Below are 22175 nucleotides of genomic sequence, written 5' to 3'. Positions count from 1 at the left end.
GAGGGAGTCCAAAACTAGAGGTCATAAATATAAAATAGTCACTAATAAATCCAACAGGGAATATAGGAGAAACCTCTTTACCCAAAGAATGGTAAGAATGTGAAACATACCACCACAAGGAGTAGTTGAGGTAAATAGCTTAGATGCATTTAAGGGGAAGCTAGATAAGCATATGAGGGAGAAAGGAATAGGGATAGATGAAGTAGGGAGGGAGGAGGCTCGTGTGGCGCATAGACTAGTTGGGCCGAATGGCCTGATTCTGTGCTGTAGTTTCGATGTAACTCAATGTGCTTTTTCAAAAAGATGTCTGACATGTAAGTTTTATTGTTATGGATAAAATGGCTGCAATTTGGATTAATATATAGTATATTGATTTTAGAAAAATACCCTGATTATTTTTGTTGCTCATTAATTTTAGTGATATTGAAAATGACAAAAGTCATAGATAACATAGCATCATCTTCATTAAACTAACACATTATTCAATGTTTTGAAATCAGATTTGGGGATGTTAGTTATGAATCAAGAGGGTAACAGAAAATGGTGGAAAAATAAAAAATTAAGATTTTTTGAAGTTGGGATTTGTGCTTTTAGAGTAGAAACTATTAATGGTGCATCTTGGCTCAATTGGTAGCACTTTTGCCTTGGAGTCAGAAGATCATGGGGTCAAGTCCCATTATGAATTTGAGCCCATAATCTAGGGTCTCTGCAGTACTGAGGGAGTGCTGTATTGATGGAGTTGTCTTTTGGGATGAAATGCTAAACCTACCCCGTCCTTCTGTTCAGGTAACCCATGGCAATAGTTCAAGAAGCATAGGGAGTTCTTCAGTTGTCATGGCCAATATTCCTTGCTCAACCAACACCACCACTAGACAGTCCTTTCAATTCCAATGCATGGGACCTTGCTGTTCCCCAAGTGACTGCATTCAGGACAATAGTAAGGAATCTTACAACACCAGGTTATAGTCCAACAATTTTATTTTAAAATCACAAGCTTTCGGAGATTATCCCCTTCGTCAGGTGAGTAGTGAATGAGAGCTTCTCAAATCGCATATCTTGTATTAGGCTGGGACACCATCACACCAATCAAAAGGTATCGTTGGTGTTCAGACAGGTTAGCCACGGAAAACAGAAGGTCCCAGTATACTGAATACACATTGTGTCAAATTATACAGACAGAGAGAAAGAGACCCAAAAGGCAGAGAGAGAGAGAGAATATTAAAAACAGATAACTTTTTTTTCCCCCTTGCTGGTGGGGTTACGTGTAGCGTGACATGAACCCAAGATCCCGGTTGAGGCCGTCCTCATGGGTGCGGAACTTGGCTATCAATTTCTGCTCGACGATTTTGCGTTGTCGTGTGTCTCGAAGGCCGCCTTGGAGAACGCTTACCCGAAGATCGGTGGCTGAATGTCCTTGACTGCTAAAGTGTTCCCCAACTGGGAGGGAACCCTCCTGTCTGGTGATTGTTGCGCGGTGTCCGTTCATTCGTTGTCGCAGTGTCTGCATGGTCTTGCCAATGTACCATGCTCCGGGGCATCCTTTCCTGCAAAGTATGAGGTAGACAACGTTGGCCGAGTCGCAGGACTATGAACCATGTACCTGGTGGGTGGTGTCCTCACGTGTGATGGTGGTATCCGTGTCGATGATCTGGCATGTCTTGCAGAGGTTGCCGTGGCAGGGTTGCGTGGTGTCGTGGACGCTGTTCTCCTGAAGGCTGGGTAATTTGCTGCAAACGTGCCAGCCTAATGTAAGGTATGCGATTTGAGAAGCTCTCATTCACTACTCACCTGACGAAGGGGATAATCTCCGAAAGCTTGTGATGTTAAAATAAAATTGTTGGACTGTAACCTGGTGTTGTAAGATTCCTTACATTTGCCCACCCCAGTCCATCACCGGCATCTCCACATCAGGACAATAGTGACTACACTTCAAAAAGTAATTTTCTGGTTGTGAAGCACTTTGGGATGTTGTGAGGCCAAAAAAATCCACTGTGAATGCAAGTTACTTCTTCCTTTCCCATTTAATAAAAATGCACATCTTTGCATTCATTATTGGCATCAGTTCCCATTTTCAGAACTGTAGTGCTAAAGGTAAAAAGGCTTTAATTCTGCACACTCAAGAAGCTCGACACCATCCAGGACAAAGCAGCTCATTTGATTGGCATCCCATCCGCCACCTTAAACATTCACTCCCTCCACCACCGGCGCACTGTGGCTGCAGTGTGTACCATCTACAAGATGCACTGCAGCAATTTGCCAAGGCTTCTTCGACAGCATCTCCCAAACCCGTGACCTCTACCATCTAGAAGGACAAGGGCAGTAGGCGCATGGGAACACCACCACCTGCACGTTCCCTTCCAAGTCGCACACCATCCTGACTTGGAAATATATCACCGTTCATTCATCGTTGCTATTTGAAATTCCAGGAACCCCCTACTGAACAGCACTGTGGGAGTACCTTCTCCACACGGACTGCAATGGTTCAAGAAGGTGGCTAACCACCACCTTCTCAAGGGCAGTTAGGGATGGGCAATAAATGCTGGTCTTGCCACATTCCATGGATGAATAAAAAAAAAGTCACATCAGCAGAAAATTTCCACGGAGGCCTGTGGGGGACACGCGTCATTGAAAAGCTTCTTTCATTGGATTCCCAGTTTTGATTTATTACCTGTGATTGTAAAGAGGGAATCTACAATAAATGAGGGTACTGTTGGTAAATATAATTTGAAATGGCAACAAATGAGTTTGGGGCAGTTATAAAAATCTGATTTCAGATGACTTAATTATCCGCCTGAGTTTTGACCTTGTATCGATATAACCCGCACTTCACCAATTATGTAACTGCTTTGTAATTTGTAGCCTTCTATTATATTTATAATTGTAAAAATATTGCTTCTATTGTAGAAAAACAATTTTTGTCCATCTTTTTTGTCTACATACAGAACACAACAATTTTTTTTTAAATGGGACTGCACTGACATTTTAAAAATTTGTGATAAGCAAGTAGTTGAAAAATGAAATATTGCTACAGTTTGCTAGTATAACTTTCCATATATTCTCAAAACTCTGAGTATTAACTAACTCGTGTAGAAATTAGGGAAATTGTTCATGAAAAGACACAAGTTCAAATGTTAACTTTTAATCTCTGACATAGTGAAATAAAACCAATAGTTTTAAAAGTGTTTCATATTATTTCATAGATCATGAGTTGTTCCACTTTCTCATTGCAGAAAATAATGAAACATTTCCTGGATAACAATGAGTTACATTGGTTTTTTGAACCATTTCAAGATCATTATGCTTGTATGGTCCTTTATAACACCATGTGTATTGTGTACTTATGGAGTCAGATTTAAAAGGTTAAACTGTCAAACCTGCTTTGACCTTTTGTGTGCTTTACATGGGATTCAGCAAGGGTTGATACTGGCAAATACGTCTGGTTCCTTGTATCAAACTGGGCCTGCCTACTGAAAGGGTTCCCCCGAACTCCCCTCATTGATTTAATTTCCCTTTGTAGAGCTGCCAGAACCTGATTGCAGATATTTACATTCCCCCCACCTCCCCACTATGTTTCAAACCCCTCTCAGCTACTCCTTGATAATATTTATATCTGCTTCCCACCATAACAATCACCAGGATTACAGCAAAATGAACAGAGATGAAATAGCTTTATATTGGCTGAACTTAACACAAAGATTAAATAATAAAGCTGATTCCAATATCAGGTACTCCCAGTGATTGCATGTCATAAAATTGCAGGTCTGCAATTTCCTGACCTGCACTCCCTGCGAGCGTTGTTCCTTGCTGAGAGCATCCAGTCATTGTCATCCCAAATATTTAAGGGCCGGAATTTGCTGGAGCAGGGCATTTCACGGCATGCCCGGTTAGATAGACTTTTTCCTGCACCCTTCAGCTCAAAATTTTTTTGTCGTTTAAGTTGCTGGAAGTGCGAGCTGATAACAGGCCATCTGGGACCTTGGTGAACGACGGGACCAGCCGTCTAACTCCTTAACCAATGAGATTTAAGGACTGAGAAATAAACAGGTAGGACTGAGAAGAAGGATGAATTCGAGAGGGTGAATTCAATGTCAAATGTGCTACAGAAAGAGGAAAAAGAAAGATTGGATTAAGAGAGAGATAAAGGACACCGAATGGAAAAATAAGAACATTTTAAATTTAACATTTTTAAATTCTCCAACAACAGTTCACTACCTGAAGGAATGAGACTCACATTTTTAATTGTTCATTTTCTGGGCCATAGAGGTTGATTGGCAGTCATTAACAATGATCATGTCGTTAAAAGGGTACTTCTGCTATTAATTACTAGACTCAACTTTCTGTGGCGAGTTTAATGGGCAATTAATGCGCAAATGCAGTAACTTTTTGAAACTCATGGTGGGGTTTAGGGCAAGATGCTATTTTCGTGAAGCTAACGGCGGAGCGGTGCAAGTTGTCCAACAACTTGTGGCGATTCACGCGGTATCTCTTCCTTGCCGCACGTTGCTGTCTGATTTGCACATTAATAATGGCGTGCATCGTTCACATGCCGTTATTTTTTCAGCCAATTCCGGACCATTGAAAAGATTTGGTTTCAGCACCGTCTGTGTGCAGTGGTACTGCAACCGGTCCCACAATGACAATTCAAATTTAAATCCAAACAACTAAGATTCAAAACAACCCATCAATGGAGCATATTTACTGCCATTTTACTTTAGGTGGCTGGTACTAGATTGTACCAAAAAAATTTATACAGCCCATACCTTAAAAGGTGCAACATCTATAGAACCAACTGCCGTGTAAAGCAAGGATGTACTAATTTAACAGAAACATGCCCTTTTTCTAAACAGGAGAAAAAATTGCTTCAAGCACGTAGAGATAAATCAAAGAAAACAGATTTTACATCTTAAAAAGAAAATATAGCCTTCCAGTTCTGACGAAAGGTCTTCGACCTGAAACGCTTACTCTGTTTCTTTCTCCACAGTGCTGCCTCACTTGCTGAGCTTCTTCAGCATTTTCTGTTTTTATTTCAGATTTCCAGCATCTGCAGTATTTTGCTTTTGATATAGCCTTCCTTCTTGACTCCTTGGTTCCAATGAAAAGGCAGGTTTCTGCCCGTTGCTTCTTTGTGCATCAAAAGGTCACTTTGCCAGTCCCAACTTAGCAGTAGACTCTCTATCTCTCCCTATTTGGTATTTTTATTTGAGAGCCAATTGTGAAGACCTGTGTAAACACCAATTAACAGGGTCTTAAACTTCCACTTGGCAAAGCTCCAGAAACAGTTATGTATATAGAACTGAGCGTATTAAATGTTAAAATAATACTTTGCCTTCTGTGTGTGCGAGTGTGGCTCTCTTGCCACAGAACCTAATGGATTTTGTCTTATGTATATGCAACTTCCCCCTCCCATTCACTAGTGATAGGAGGAGCCACAACTCCACTGTTCTATCCCCCAGTCCCTCAGTATTGTTGTAGTGGATATTAGGTGAGGACAAGATCAGCTCACACAGTCAGATATTCTGGTGACATGATCTAGGCTGATATTTCAAGAATGCTACTTTGGCAAGGTATTGGCCGATGCCATAGAAATATACCCCAGCCGTGCCTTCACTACTTTAAGCAAATTAGAAAAAAAATAAGAAATGTTACAGCAAGGCATCATTTTTGGGGGAAAATTATGAAAGATGTTTTATTTCTGCTTGTATAATATGAAGTTTCACTATCTGAACCATTATGAAATACTGTAGTGATGAACAATTAAGATTAATTTTAATGTGCAAATAGGCCAGCATCTTGTGGCGAGGAAGAGATACCGCGTGAATTGTGTATCACCACAAGTTGCTGGACGATTTGCGCCGCTCCGACTTTAGCTTCACGAAAATGACATGTTATGTGCCACTCGATGATTTCTCCAAAATTCATATTTTTCCAGGGGAATATTGGAGAAATCGTCCTATGGCATATAACATGCAGGAGGAGGATGGAATACCACCCAAGGATGCTAAAATTAATCCTAGTTGTTCATTACTTTTTATAGTCATTCTGATAGCTTCTCTTTGGTAACCACCTCACAGAAGCACAGCGGAAACGAGGAACTTACTTTGGAGTATGGCTTAACTCCAGAATGTTGTACCGTCATGTTTCACAGTCAAGCAGCCCTTATTAAATATAATTTATCTATCTTTTGGATAATTAAATGATCATCTATGATCCAATGATAGAACTCAGTCATAATGATCTATCGTCAAGCCTGAGGAGAACCAGTATTGCATTAAAAAAACACAAATTGGCCAAATCAAATTTAAAAAATGGAAAGGCACAGATCCTTTTTGTGGCATTTATGAGCTTGCATAATCTTTACACCTTGGGCTAAATTTGAAACAGATTTTGCTGTAGTCCACATGGTACTTAATTGGTCATATGGGCCAGTCAAAATTATGAAAAAAGTTCTTTTTAGAAATGATTTTTCCACTTTCAGAAAGCTGCGATTTGAGTGATGTCTTAAATCCCAGATGACAGTGATATTGAGCAAAGACGAAAGTCACATACAATTCCCTGCTGGAATATTAATATACCAGACTTTTAACACCTTTTAAGGGAGATCTCTGTGGAAAAGTGAAATACATGCAAGATTGTCCTTGTACAATGCCAGCCTAACATAAAGAGGAAAAAGAATTGTTCTGAAAATCAAGACATTTTAGTTAGGCTTACAGAGCTGAAAGATTGAGATGAGACATGATACAGGTTTTTAAAATGCTGAAATGAATAGACAATGTTCAAAAAGATTTTTATGTGCAATATGCAAACAGTATTTAATTGTATTTAGAGTGTGGGATGAGCAGACAAGAATACAGAATTAATGAGCTTTAAACAAGACTTGAAACAAAACTTAGAAGTTTTGTTTTGTCAAGAAAACAAGGAAGTACTTGTATTACTTTCAGAAATGCTTCAAATGCAATGAAGACCTCAGCAAAATCCCACAAAAATCAATGAGAGTGGCCAGTTGTGTTTTGGTAGTGGTGTTTGAGGGAAGAATGTTGCTGAAGCTAGAAGATTGTAGGGAGGACTCTATGCCTTATTCAAGTAATAGAGATTTTTGTCATCCACTTGAACCATTGAAACAGGCAGACATTGGTTTTAGCATTTTGTCCAAAGGATAATGCCTCCAAGAATGCAGCACTCCTTCAGTACTGTTATGTCCTCAAGCTCTGAAGTGAGGCTTAAACCCACAATCATCTGATTCACAGGTGAAAGTGCTACCAATTGAGTTAAACTGACACTTTGCGTGGTGAGTAGTGGATACGCGAAACAGACTTGAGGGAGAAAAGTTGCAGAACTTTTCGTCAGCAAACAAAATAGATTGAGTACTGACTATTGAATTGTACATGACATATGGAAAGAAAAATTTAATGGGCTGAATGTCCTTTTCTCATTCTGTGTTTCTTATGTGCTGAAGTGATGGATACAGTTACTAATACAGATCTAACCCCATCAGTCTGTACTGTGTGGACCTGAGATTCTGCAGCCACTTTCTGTCCATGCACGATGTTCTGCGGTATGCTGAGGTTGAGCATAACATGAGATTGCACTAATAAGACACTTGGGGGCAGATACATTTAGAAATAATAATCAAAGATGCAAAACAAAAATCAGAAATAAGTAGTACAGAAAAGTGAATGTAATGTCAGGTTGCTTTTAACTTTTGGTATTTGCTGGGGAAATCCAGAACTGGAATCGATAACCGCAAAAAGAACGAACATAAAATTCAACCTAAACATCTTTTAAGAATGAATGTACAGTTTATTTGAAATGATTGAAAATCTGGTTGTTAAAAAATATATAATGAAGTAGTTGTACAACTAGCTCTTAAACTCAGGGGACTAATCCGTTGGTTAGAATTCATAGATGACCAGAACAAATGTCAGGCTAAATCCTTTATTGAAGTATGGGGAAACAGCAGTAGCAATCCTTTTGATAGGTCAATTTAAAATACAGGCATTCATACTTCCTCACTGGAACTAAACAGTTACTTGGTCCTGAACTATTTTAGAACTTTTTTTTGTTGTTCAGCACTAAAATGTAATTTTAGTGGAGGACTTGTGTAGGTTCTGGTTCTGAAAGAATTCAGTAGCATCCATTATTGCAATGATGAATAGTATATATGGGTTGTAGCAAGTGACATCCTAATGGAAATACATGCTGAATAAGCCATTCATTTATTGTTTGTCTTTGAAATATCAAAATATCAGTGCATCATACTAAAGAACAATTGTGAAAGCATACATCATAAGTATTATTAGATAAAACACATTGTGATACGGTTATGATTAAGTTGTTGACTTCTGAGCAGGCTATTCATGGGCACATAATGGACATGAACTTGTAGCAAGATTGTACCATGGCTTCAGGTCAGGTTTATGATAGTAATGCCATAAATGTTCACCCCCTCAGAACTACAGTTATAAGTTCATTTTTTGGTGGGGATTTTGTCCTAGTAACTCCAACTTTTGTTTATCAGAATTACAAAGTAGCCTGCACTGCTTTTATCTTTTTGCTTTGATTGTAGGACCATTGCAGTTTGCATTGCAGAAAGAGGCCATTCGGCCCTTTGTGTTTGCACTGACTCTTTGCTAGAGCAGTCCAAAATTAATCCTGCTGCCCCACTTTCTCCTTAGAGCCTTGTATCTTCCACTGCTTCAAATATTTATTCTACTTTCTGTTAAAAGATGCAATAGTTTCTGCTTCAACCACTCACTGTGGCAATTTCAAGCTCCAACAACCCTCTATAAAGAAATTTCTCCTAACCTTGCTCCTCACTCTCTGTGATAATTTTAAATTATCTATTACACTTTATTGTCTGGATTGAAGTGCAACATGTTGATAATGCCTTTGGTAGACCAGGCCTGACTGCTGATGTTGTGGCAGCTATGCAGGGACACCTCTCCCCTCCTAAATTTGTGCCACTTTGATATGTTTCTGTGGTGTGGAATGAAGAAGAAAGATGACCTATCTTGTATGGTCGTCTTCATTCTTCAAATCATGTGCATTCTCCGCATGCTAAGATCTCACCACTCCGTCCCTACAACAGTATAATTTTGGTACTTGGGGCCGAGGTGTTGAGTGTTAGTTAGTTCCAGTTTAGCTTCATGTCAAAACAAAGTAGTTCAGTGATGCAGGTACAGCAGTTTTATGCAATGTGGGAGTAGACCATGTGCAGGACTGTCAATCCATAAATTATGGCCATATTTCTTGTGTTAATGCTTGGCATGTGGTTTCTCAGAACCTATCAATCTAGGCTTTACTATTATAGTTGTTGGAGGAGCCAACAATTTGAAGAATGACTTCCCTTCGAGGTGGTTAATTTTTAAGCAGTAAAGAAAAACTTGTTATTCATTAAATATGGTACATACTATGTATCTGAAGCATTGTATTTTTTTTTAACAGCTACTTCTGCAAAAATGGGACTTGTTGAAACCAAGTTGGCAATCATTCCAGGCGCAGGTATGGATTCATGCAGTAGACCTTGTTTATAGGATTATATATTAAATAAATACATTTGACCAGTAAAGTAAACATGTTTGATTCTTTAATGCTGTAATGCCTGTGCTGCCAAGTGGAATTTAACTCCATGCTTACCAACTCTCCAAATTTCGTACAGCAAATCAGTGCATTCAGGTTCAATGTCAACTTGTCTGCTTTCATGAATGAAAATTAGCATTACTTGCAGCTCTGCTCCTGAGTGCCATTGATGGCGTCTACCTGCTGTTGTTGCTCCAACAGATTAAATTTAATGTTTTACAGTATTCCGCCACAGCATGCAGCGGTGTTCAAGCCATTGGACCAGAAGCAAACAGTAGGAGCACTTAGAGAGTAGGATGAAGCCAGCATGACCTGAGGAGGGGGAGGGGAATGACTATGAACTGAGTGAGAAGGGTGGATTGAAATGGTGAGGTGGAAGATACGTGCCAGCATGATCTGAGAAAGAAAGATTAACACCAGCATTAAATAGGGGGCATGCAAGAAGAATAAAGAAAAGAAAGACATGGATTTATACCTTTCATGACCTCAGGATGTCCCATCATAATATGATTCGGCAGAGTCAACACGATTTTATGAAAGGGAGATCGTGTTTGACAAATCTAAGTTTTTTGAGGGTGTAACTAGCAGGGTAGATATGGGGAACTACTGGATATAGTATATTTGGATTTTCAAAAGGCATTCGATAACATAAGAGGTTGTTAGACAAGATCAGGGCTCATGGGATTGGCGGTAATATACTGGCATGGATTGAGGATTGGTTAACGGACAGAAAACAGAGAGTAGGAATAAACGGGTCATTTTCAGGTTGGCAGGTTGTAACTAGTTGGGTGTCGCAGGGATCAGTGATTGGGGCTCAGCTTTTTACAATCTATTAATGACTCAGATGAAGGGACAGAGTGTAATGTATCCAAGTTTGCTGACGATACAAATGTAGGTGTGAAAGTAAGCTGAAAGGAGGATGCAAAGAGTCTGCAAGGGGATATTGTCAGGTTAAGTGAGTGGGCAAGAAGGTGGCAGGTGGAGTATAATGTGGGGAAATGTGAGGTTATTCACTTTGGTAAGAAAAATAGAAAAACAAAATATTTTTTAAATGGTGAGAAACTATTAAATGTTGGTATTCAGAGGGGTTTGGGTGTCCTCGTACACGAAACACAGAAAGTTAACATGCGATTACAACAAGCAATTAGGAAGGCAAATAGTCTGTTAGCCTTTATTGCAAGGGGGTTGGAGTACAAGAGTAAGGAAGTCTTGCTGCAACTGTACAGGGCTTTGGTGAGACCACACCTGGAGTACTTTGTGCAGTTTTGGTCTCCTTACCTAAGGAAGGATATACTTACCTTAGAGGCGGTGCAATGAAGATTCATTAGATTGATTCCTGGGGTGAGAGGGTTGCCCAAGAGGAAAGATTGAGTAGAATGTGCCTCTTCTCTCTGGAGTTTAGAAGAATCAGAGGTGATCTCATTGAAACATAAGATTCTAAGAGAGCTTGACAGGGTAGATGCTGGGAGGATGTTTCCCCTGGCTGGAGAGCCTAGAATTAGGGGACATAGTTTCAGGTTAAGAGGTCTAACATTTAGGACTGAGATGAGGAGGAATTTCTTCATTCAGAGGATCGTGGGTATTTGGAATTCTTTACCCCAGAGGGCTGTGGATGCTCAGTCGTTGAATATATTCAAACCTGAGATAAATAGATTTTTGGACTCTAAGGGAATCAAGGGATATCGGGATTAGGAGGGAAAGTGGAGTTGAGGTCGAAGATTAGCCATGATCTTTAATTAATGGGGTCAAGGGGCCATATGGCCTACTCCTGCTCCTATTTCTTATATTTCTTATATTTCAAAGTGCTCTACGATCCAATGAAGTACTTTTTTGAAGTTTAGTCACTGTTGTAACATAGGAAACGTGGCAGCCAATTTGCGCACAGCAAGGTCCCACAAACAGCAATGTGATAATGACCAGATAATCTGTTTTAATGATGTTGGTTGAGGGATAAATATTATCCAGGACACTGGAGAGAACTCCCCTGCTCTTCTTCGAAATAGTGCCATGGGATCTTTGACATCCACCTGAGAGGGCAGACGGGGCCTCGGTTTAATGTCTCATCTGAAAGACGGCACCTCCGTCAGTCCACTACTCCCTCAGTACTGCACTGGAGTGTCAGCCTAGATATTGTGCTCAAGTCCCTGGAGCGGGACTTGAACCCACAACCTTCTGACTTAGAAGTGAGACTGCTACCACTGAGCCACAGCTGACACTAAAATGCCTTTCTTGAATGGAGGAAGGGGATAGGGAGAGAGCACCAGTGTGAATTGGAGGCAGATTGAACAAGAGAAGCGTGCCAAGATGAAATGAGGTGAAGGGGGTGAAGTATGCCAGCTTGAACTGAGTTGGAGAGAATGATGAGAGTGCCAGCATGAGCTGAGGAGGGAGGGGGTAGAAGTGTGCTTCCATTATCACCGTGAAAACCTTATAAACAATCTTAAACTAATTTGGTAAGTGGGTTTATAGATAACACTTGGTCCATGTGATCTCCTGGTTTCAATCGCCTGAGGGGATCGAAGAGGAATTTTCCAGAGTATTTTTCCTTTATTTGCCCTGGATTTTCCTCTTTTTTGCCTTTTTTTTTGCTGGTCCTTTCCAGCCCATCAATTTTGTATGTTTGTATTTAGTAATAGAGAGAACCAATTCCTAACCACAATAGCCTGCAATTATTCTGTAAGAAATGAGGGAACATCCCAGCAATTTTTAGAACAATTTTCCAATATACAAATGATCGAATGTTAAGCAGTCAGACAGTTTAATTTATGACCAGCTCATACTGGCTTTGTTGTTGGCTGTAAAGATAACTGCTGCCTTGAAGTTTTATGCACTGGGTCTTTCCAAGCAACAGCAGGGGATATTTTCCAAATCTCCCAACCTACGGAGCATAGTTGCGTCATGCAGATCACACATGTTTTGTTTGCCTTAGCCACTCTATTCATATATTTCTTCATGAAAAACATGCAATGCCAGAGAACCTTGCACTCTTCCAGCCTGGCTGGGTTCCTTAAAAAGCAGGCCAAATGGATTCTACTCCCCAGTACTACCCCCTTCATGAACAGAAAGAGGTTCCACTCCAAGTAGCTGGTCTGTGACCGTGGCATTGAATAATGCATGTGAATGCTCACTACCCTCTGTGTTGCCATTACTTCAAGAGCTAGGAAAACTGGATGGATAGCTGTTGGGGAACCAAGGCTAGCCACTGGAACCTTTTGAAACATCAAAGAACAACAGCTGAAGAGTGACAGAATGAGGTGCACACTGCTACCACCATTTTGGTGGAGTAGACAGTTGGCACTTTGAAGTAAAAGTTTAAACGCCTTGACTGATAAGGGAGTGTTGCTGTACTGCCTGACCAAGTTGTCAAATTTATTGTTGCACGCTGCATGTTGCATAATTTTTCTCCATAAAAGGGCCTTGCCATGGAGCAGGTTGGAGAAGATAGGCAGCAGCAGCCAGAGACAGGAGACATATGACTTGCCTGCACAAGGAAATGGTTGCTCAGCCAGTGTCATAAGGAAAGGTCTAATGAAGAACATTTAGTTAAGTGCCTGGAACATTCATTGCACAAAAGTCATCTGCACATGTGATCAATACCTTTGCCAAGTAAAGCATTGCCTTCACTAGGCCCAGCCATACATTAAAATCCCTGAATTCAACATAATTTCTCCTCAGGTACCTTAACCTGTCTCATACCAAAGGCAATGTCAGAACATGTTCCTGTATCGGTCACTCTAACTTTGGTGCAGGTTTGTTTCGAGTGTTTTGTTGTGGTGCTTCCCCTTATTTAAAATATATGGTATATGTCTTCCACTTCCTAACTGTTCCTTCTAAGTGTTCCTCCAATTGGAGGAGGAAGTGTGGTTGCTGGGTGTCAGCCTTTTTGATGGTCCTACAACTACAAGTACTGCTGGTATTGATATGGTGGCTACCTGGGCCTGTATGCTCGAGAATATCTCTAGTTATTTACATGGGGTGACCGGGCAAAATCACATCCATATCACCCAAAGAGACATCTCTGTCATCCATGGCAGCCCCTGCTGTTCCTCTAATTCTGGGCATCCTCTCCGGTTGGTTAAACATGTGTGTGGGAGCCGATTGCTTGCCAGCAATGAGGTTGTTGAAGACCTGCATTATCTGGTTGCCCATCATGTTGAATGCAGATAAGATGGACTGCTATAGATTAGAATCCAAGGTTTCTAGACCTCCAGTTGTAGAGTTATTTAAGGAAGCTATGGCTGAACCTGGAAGGTTAGCCAAGGAGATCTCTGTTGTAGAGGGCCGTGGAATGGCCATGCTCTTCAAGGTGGTTTGCACTTGGTCAGATGGTCATGCAGCAGTTATGAACACCTCTACAGTTACCCTCGAGCTTCTTGGAAACACCCTCAAATGACTACATGAAATACTTATGGTGAGATACCAAACTGTGTTATAGGCCCTGTGAGTTCCAATTCCCTGAGCTTAGCAGCTAAAGGAGGCTTTGAACTGGCTTTCCAAGCAGCAAGCTGCACTTCATGTGCTATGCTTCATTAAGTGCTCCTTGCAATCATTAATTGAATAACCCAGAGTGGATGTGTTTGTCACTGTAAAAGTAATGGATGCAGGGTGCTGTGATGTGCTGAGAAAAGGTGCACATTGCTACCTGAAGTCGTCTTTGTTATGGTAAACCTATAGGATTAGAAGAACATATGTTACAATGCTGCCAATAGGACACAGCTTCAAGCATAGCTTCAGTGGCAAGATATTGGGCCCGATATTACCATGGCGGCGGGTTCACGGCGGGGGGGCGATTGGGCGCGTGGGTAACGCGCCCGGTGAAATCAGTCTGCCCCGCGCAATCGCAGGCTGATTGGATCCACTTACCTGTTGTTCCAGGTTCCCCGCTGCTGAGCTGCGTGGTGGGCGGACTGCGCATGCGCAGTAAGGTCTGTCAGCTGGAGGAGCTCTATTTAAAGGGACAGTCCTCCACTGACTGATGCTGCAAGAAATAGGAAATTACAGCATGGAGCAGCTCATGGGGAAGGCTGCTCCCAGGTTTAATGATGCCTCACTCCAGGTATCAATGGATGGGGTGAGGAGGAGGGGGAGGACAGAGATCTTCCCCCCAACGGGCAGGAGGAAGCGGCCTGCCTCTGCCACCAAGAAGGCCTGGCTCGAAGTGGCAGAGGAGGTCACCTGCACCACCAACATATCACGCACCTGCATACAGTGCAGGAGGCGCTGCAATGACTTAAGTAGATCAGCCAAAGTGAGTACACTTACTCATTCCCCTACACTCCGTCTGCCACATCACCGCCCCCACCCCACATCTCCTCCTGCACTGCCAACACTACTCTATCACATCACTCCTCACACCCACTCAAATCTCATCCTCATCTTACCTGCACTTACCTCGCCAGTACTCATCTCACCAGTACTCATCCCGCCACTACCACTCAACCCAATCCTCATACAATCTCATGGCTCTATCTCATACCCTCTCATGCATCTCTTTCACAGTCAGCCTCAATCAACCTGCCACTACCTGTGCTGCAGCCACAGGGCATTCATCACATATGTGCAGTAGACAGCGTAAGGCAAACGTGTCATGAGCATGAAGGGGATGCACAAGGGTATTTGAGGGTTTGTCATGGTTTTTACTTATATTTAATTTCTGAGCAACTCACATTACATATTATATTGGCACCACTACTGTCGCGTCTTTGCGAATCTTGTCTGGTTTGTGCAATAATGCCCTTTCCTGAGGATCACAATGAAGACCCACAACTGATGCCACCCATTGTGTCACTGCAGAGTGGGTGTAGGTGTATTTGCAGGGCACTTTTGTGCAGACGACTGAGACGTCGGCAATGTCCCTGGTGGCACCCTGGAAGGATGCGGAGGAGAAGTTGTTGAGGGCAGTGGTGACTTTGACAGCGACAGGTAAGAAGATGGTGCTCAGGCCAGCCAGGAGCAGTTCGGCATGAAGGAGGCTGCAGATGTCCACGACTACATGTCGAGTGACTCTGAGCCTCCGTGTGCACTGCTGCTCAGAGAGGTCCAGGAAGCTGAGCCTCGGTCTGTGGACCCTGTGGTGAGGGTAGTGCCCTCTGCGACGCATCTCTCTCTGCGGTTGCCCTCCCTCCTGCTGTGCAGGTGGATGTGTCACAGCACTGTGTTGTGGAGCTCCACGTGTCAGAGGTGGACGGCATGGCCGGCGAGGCTGGTGATGCTGTTCGCCCTCCGAGGAGGTCATGACTGCAGCTACGGCGGCCCCCATCCGGAAGATGTACATCTGAGGGGGTCCGCAAGGTAGGTACATGTGTCTGGACACCGGGGTGAGTGTGCAAGTTGGTGAATTTTATTGTTAGGAGGAGGGTGGTGGAGGCCAAACTTTGTCCCAAGTGACAGAGTGGCCTCCTGCAATGAGTGGGGGTCTCCCCACCGCCCCCCCCCAACCTGTCAAATGGACCTTTGCAGCTGCCACAGGCTGATGGCTGCTATACGTCCATTTGAACTGGGAGTGTTTCCCCCAGTACGGGAAACAGTCCCAGTTGTTTGTAAAATCCCAACCCTCCTAAAATATCACATTAATCAGGTCTGTAAACGACCTGAAATACCAAAATAAATACCTTAAGTGGCACCCTGCCGGCTTTAATTGCCGGCGGGAGTCCCACTTGCGGGGGCTGCACGCGCATGTCAGCGCGTCAGTGGGAAACCCGGAAATGGGGCGGGTTGGATTTTCGTAGCCCCCCCGCCAGGAACGCACCCGATCACGGGTGCTAAAATAGAGCCCATTGTGTATTATACTGCTGCAGGCCATTGTACACCTGTGTTTCAGAGAATGAGCGAGTAAGTATGGGGAGAAAAAAAAAAGCATGGTACTCGTCCTGAGTTGGGGGGAAGCCACCAACCTATCATAACTCCACTTCCTTGATTGCCTTCAGGCCTGCATTGTGCAGGGCTCTTTCCTCATAGGAGGTTAAGAGTATTCTGCTTGCAGCTGCTGGTGTCTATTATGTGTGGCATCTACTGGAATTATGTAGAAAAGAGTGGTAAGTTAGAATGAGAAAGATGAGAGAAGATATGTGTTACCCAAATATAAAACCCAGCACCTAACTTATTTGAGTCTATGAGCTTGCATTGGCAAAATGCTTGCATTTTCATCTTGCCACATTTCATAGGCTATGGGACAAATTTATTGTCATGGCAGCCATAGAGTGGGTAGCAAAAATATGGGCATGCCTTTGCATTTAGAAAGTAGGTGAACAGTTACCAGAGTTCTGGTCATTCTCCCTCTTTATGCTTATAGTGAACCAAGCTTATAGCAAAGTTTCTGTGAGCATGCATTATAAGGCAGCATTGTAAATTATGGCGAAGTGTGTGGCACTCACCTTGGCAACCTTGCACATCTGCTCTTGTCTTCTGTGGACAGGTGAGATAGCACTGACCCTTTCTGTCACCTCCATCCATGTTACTTTCACGCTGCTCATGCCTCTTATCAAAAGGACCACCTATCTGGCCAACGCTTCCTGGAGCGTGACCTTCTGAGCTGCAGCTTGAAACAATGCCACTCTACTGCTTGGCTTTGCTGCAGCCATTTCAGTAACAGCTTTAAGGCAACCAGTAGCCCTTTAAGATTTGTTGGCAAAAGACATTCATTCGCTTGATTCCCATTGTGTTGTGCACTGTGCGCCAGGAGTGTTGCAATAATATGTAAATGAGATGATCTTGCATTAGGGGTGTAGTGTATGTTCAGTGCACTGTAGGTGCATGCAATGCAAAAACAGCAGCTGTCCTGGTACCATTGAGTCTGGGTGGCATTATTCGCCCTCTTATCTGTCAGATTTGGACGTGTTTTTGCACATTCATAAGGTTAAAGCTTCACACGTTATCTTCTGAATCATCGCACTGCAGTCCTGTCAATCCTGAAGGGAAACTTATTATAAGTGAAACCGATTATCCAGGTACACACTGGTTTCTGCGAAAACAGGAATTAGTTCTGCAATCTAATGATAGTGACTCCAAATGAATCAGACAAGAATTCTGTGAACAGAAAGTTCAGCAAACCCCTATTTTCAGCTCGATTGACTAAAAGTCAGTCCATCTTTTTCATTGTGCTCTCACTCACAAAACAGCAAACCGCTGAGCTACTATTTACATATATTTTAATAAATATTAGCTTGGAAACGTATGATTAAATTAGTAAAGCCTCTTAATCCTATTGGATATAGCGTGTTACCCCTGATGAATACCAATGAAGGTAATATTTTTTAAAAATCAACCATCATTATTTAGAGATTATCTTTGGTAACCATTTGGGAAAATTACCAAACAATTTTCAAGAGTAACAGATTTACTTTTATTTAGGGAGATAGGGCAGAAGTTTATTTTCTTTGCTTTCACTGAACAGAACTGTAACCTGAATCTGACAAGAATACAGCTTCCTTTTTCTCATGTATGAACCTATACTTTGTTACACAGTGATAGTTTTAATAATATATGTATACTCAATACATCTTACTTTGTCCCAATGTTTGACGATATCATTAATGGCCCCCTTTACACAGACACCATTCCGCTCCTCTTTAAAACCACCATCCTCTCCTCAAAAGGCCCACCATTGATCCTTCCATCCTCTACCTGGTAACTAACCTCTTTTCTAAGATTCTCAAATGCATCATTGCTACTCAATGCTCAACTTTCCTAAAATCCCCAATTTGAATCTCTTCACTTCATCTTCTGCCCTGCATAGTCACAAACCCTTACGCATGCTTTTGTTACCTTCAGATTCAACTTCTCCAGCACCCTCCTCACTGGCCTCCTGAGCTCCAACCTACACAAACTGCAACTTGTCCAAAAATCCACTACATACAACCAATCCTGCACTAAGTCCTACTCACCCTTCACCCCATGTCCTTGCTGTCCCCCAATGCATTAAATTCAAAATCTTCATCCTCGATTATAAATCTCAACATGGCCTCAGTTAACCTTGCTGATGCAACCTTCTCCATTCCTACATCCCAGCATATGTCCTTTGGTCTTCCGACTCTGGCTTCTTTTGCATCCCCCTCCCCCTTCCTTCTGTTGCACCATAGGTGGCACGCCCTTGTTCTATCTTGGCTATTCTGAACTCTCTGCCTAAACACTTCCTTTTGTGATTCCTTTCTCACCCTTGAAAAGCTTACTTGAAATAGAGGGCAGTGAAAGTGGGACTGTAGGAGTACCTGAGAAAGATATGGAAGAGCTACTATAGAATGACAGAAATTTAAAGTACAGAAGGAGGCCATTCAGCCCATCATGTCTGTGCTGGCTCTTTTCTAGATGCAATCTGAAACCAATTCCACTTCCCTGCTCTCTCCCAATAGCCCTGTATCTTCGTGTGCTTCAAATATTTATCTACTGGAGATAAGTATTGAAAAGGAAACTGTATTTAAAAAGTTCATGGGACTGAAAGTAGAAAAGTCATCAGACACATATGGCATGCATCCTAGCATATTGAATGAGTTTGGAGAGGAGGCATAAATCATAATTTGCAAAAATCTTTGGAAACTGGAATTGAGCCAAAGGACTTGGGAGTGGCTAATCTTCACCCATCGCTGTTCAACAAAGGGATAAGCCAGAAAGTTAGAGGCCAGTTAATCTTAAATTAATAGTCAGAAAATCATGGGCAGCGCAAGCCTGAATTGCCAATATACTGGCAGCATGGATTCACAAAATTATCCCTTTACAATATGGGTTGAAATTAGTGAATGCTGAGAAAGGCATGGACTAATCGGGAACAATCAGTATGGATTTGTGGACAGGTCATGCTTGACTAATTTTATTGAACTTTTTCTAAGAAATCACATTATATAGATAAAGAGAATGCAGTGGATTGCATATATGATTTTTCAGACAATGTTCGATAAGGTGCCACATAAGAGAGTTGTTACAAAAATTAACGTATGTAGTGTTAAAGGGAATGTTGCTGAATGGATAGAAAGATGGCTAGGAGTTAGAAAGCAAAGAGTCGGGGAAAATGGATGTTTTACTTTGGATTGAGGTGTGGATTGTGATGTGCTCAAGAATTTTTGCTGGGACTTCTTTTGTTTTCCATTTGTTCAAATGATTTTGATATTGGCACAGGGGGAATGATATTGAAGCTTGTTGATGATACCAAATTAGTGGTCATGGTAAACTGAGGAAGATTGCAGGAGAACATAGACAAGTTAGCAGAGTGGGCAGATGGGTGACAGATCAAATTTAGTACAAAGAATTGTGAATGTCCATTTTGGGAAAAAGAACAATAAAAGAAAATATATTCTAAATGGCAAGTTTCTTAAGTATGAAGGAATAAAGAGATCTAAATGCATCTTTAAATATTGGAGTGAAAGTAGAAAAGGCCATGAAAAGGCAAGTAAGATTCTAGGTTTTATACATAGAGACATTGAATATAAAAGCAAGGAAGCAATGTTGAATTTGTACAAGACATTGGTTAGGCCACAGCAGGAGTATTGCATATCATTTTGGAAACTTCTTCATAGGAAGGATATTAGGGCCATGGAAAGGGTACAGCAAAATTTCAACAAAATGCTATCAGGAATGAGAGATTATAGTTATGAAGGAAGGTGTGAAAAGTTGGGGCTTTTTCAGTGGAATCTTATGGAGGTTTTAATAAACAATGAAAGATTTTGACAGGGCAAATAGTGAAAGATGGTTTTCACTGGTGGGCGATTTCAGATCAGGTCACATAGACGTAGGATCATAACTAGAATGAAGGGAGAAGCTGAAAGACTTTTTTACACACAGAGGGCTATTAGAATATGGAATGCTTTACTACAAGAGACTATTGAGAAACAGACAATAACATTATTTAAAAAGGAATTGGATAAGTATTTGAAAAGGAAGAATATAAAAGCATTCAGGCAAAGAGAGAAATGCAAGTTGTGTTTAAGTTCATTGCAGTAAATGGATGTGTATATTTGTGGTTATAATTTATGTAGAGTAAATGTACCATAATAAACATCTTAGTGTGTATCTCAATTTGGGTCCTTAAGTAGGATTAAGCATACATCCATTAGCCTTTCAGTAGTATTTAACTCAAACAAATGTATTCTCTACATTATGAAGTAGCCTTTTGTCTGTCGAGAGACTGGAAGAATGTTTTCTGGTTTTTTTTCCCCAAATGTTGACAGGCGTTTTCCTTGTGCCTGATTCATTATTTATTGATTGGATAGTTCAGAGAAGTGCTGAAATGTCTAGGAATTGCTCAATCCTGTCCCAGGTCCACTGGAAGAGCCAGCTTCCTATGCTCTTTAGGCTAGTGCTTAAAAGGTTGAATTGTTGAGTATGGCATTCAACCATTCTTAGGATGTAAGAAAGTTAAATAATAAAGATAAAAGGCACTTCTTTATTTATAAGTTGTGGTCTGAGGAGAGTGATACTGAAATGGAGACTCTCAACCTCCATGTGCCAGTCTCCCCTGTCTACCTTAGTTGGTGCTACTGCTCTAAATCAAGGGCTGTTGGAAGCTAATGTGGACCTACACTTTGCACATAAGTGATTTTCATCTGCACATGACCAAACTGAGGATGAGGGTCTCCAATTTGAGAATTTTAAGAATTCAGCTGGCAACATCTGATGTAGACCGCTTGGCTGGCATCATACTCTAGCAGCCAAGAGAGAGCTTTGTTGCATGCATGTTTACATTCGTGCATCAATGTCTGCTCTGGGATAGCACATATTGAATGTTTTGACAAAATATCTGCTTTCTCAAAATATATTTTTAAAAAACTGCTTGAGTTTACAAAATGCCCAAGAGGTCCAATGAACCTGAATACATTATAAACCAAGCTTGACACTTCATTGGACTCATACATGTCTGGTGTCAAGCCAAAGCAGTGAGGTGGCTCCCTAAGGGGGCCTCGTATTGTTGTATTTCTGAGTCAGATTGGGACTTGACCCCAGAGTTATGCTGTCACCTTTGTGTTGCTATGAAGCAGAAATCACTACAGCAATGCAGAAATGGGAGTGTAACTGCATGTTTATGCACTTGCTTCTTATCGGGAGTTCTTTTAGTAAACCTCACAAAGGTTATGGTGAACAAGAGTTTGCATTCCACAAGCAGTTTAAAATTAATTATCGTAATGTTCCTGGGGAAACATTTTCTTTCTGTAAATAATGGCTCAGTAAGGTATTATGATTAGTAAGGGAGGTGAAGATGGTGTGGGTATAAAGGCTAGACATCATGACTGCATGATGAATAAGCAAAGTTCATGGAATATGACAGGTCAGGATCAAAGAGGATGGACTGATGTGGGACAACTTTTATTACAGAATATTGCAGTCTACCTTTGTGCTGAGAACATTGGTTTTGCAGTTGCAATCAGTGTTCTCTACGCACAAATCTTTGTCTATTAGATATATTAGTTCCTTTAATTTGTACAACTGTGACATGTAAGAATAAAATGGGGCGCCCTAGTTAATTTGTACAGTTCAACATGTACAGTAATTTTATCTCAACTCCATTATATATTATTACATTGACACTTCATGTGCAGCAGGATCATGAGGCAGGCACACAGATGCACAAACTAGCTTTGAGTGTTTAGCAGCATAGTAACCTATTAAGCAGTGCT

The 22175-nt window shown here is 41.5% G+C and overlaps 1 protein-coding gene across 4 annotated transcripts in view; it reads left to right on the top strand.

Annotated features, from left to right (window-relative positions):
* The window catches only part of auh (AU RNA binding protein/enoyl-CoA hydratase), a 248056-nt gene that overhangs the window by 125101 nt on the left and 100780 nt on the right, over nucleotides 1-22175 (top strand). For 3 of the 4 annotated variants that reach the window (XM_067983244.1, XM_067983241.1, XM_067983242.1), the window contains one exon: nucleotides 9442-9498. The exons of the other annotated variant lie outside the window; for it this stretch is intronic. In XM_067983244.1, the coding sequence (XP_067839345.1) occupies nucleotides 9442-9498 (57 nt within the window). The remainder of the gene's footprint in view (nucleotides 1-9441; nucleotides 9499-22175) is intronic. 4 annotated transcript variants of the gene reach the window in all.

This window comes from Heptranchias perlo, chromosome 4, assembly GCF_035084215.1.
Source record: "Heptranchias perlo isolate sHepPer1 chromosome 4, sHepPer1.hap1, whole genome shotgun sequence".
Lineage (NCBI taxonomy): Eukaryota > Metazoa > Chordata > Chondrichthyes > Hexanchiformes > Hexanchidae > Heptranchias > Heptranchias perlo.
The sequence above is the reverse complement of the archived record's forward strand: the minus strand, read 5'-3'. Positions and strand labels throughout refer to the sequence as shown.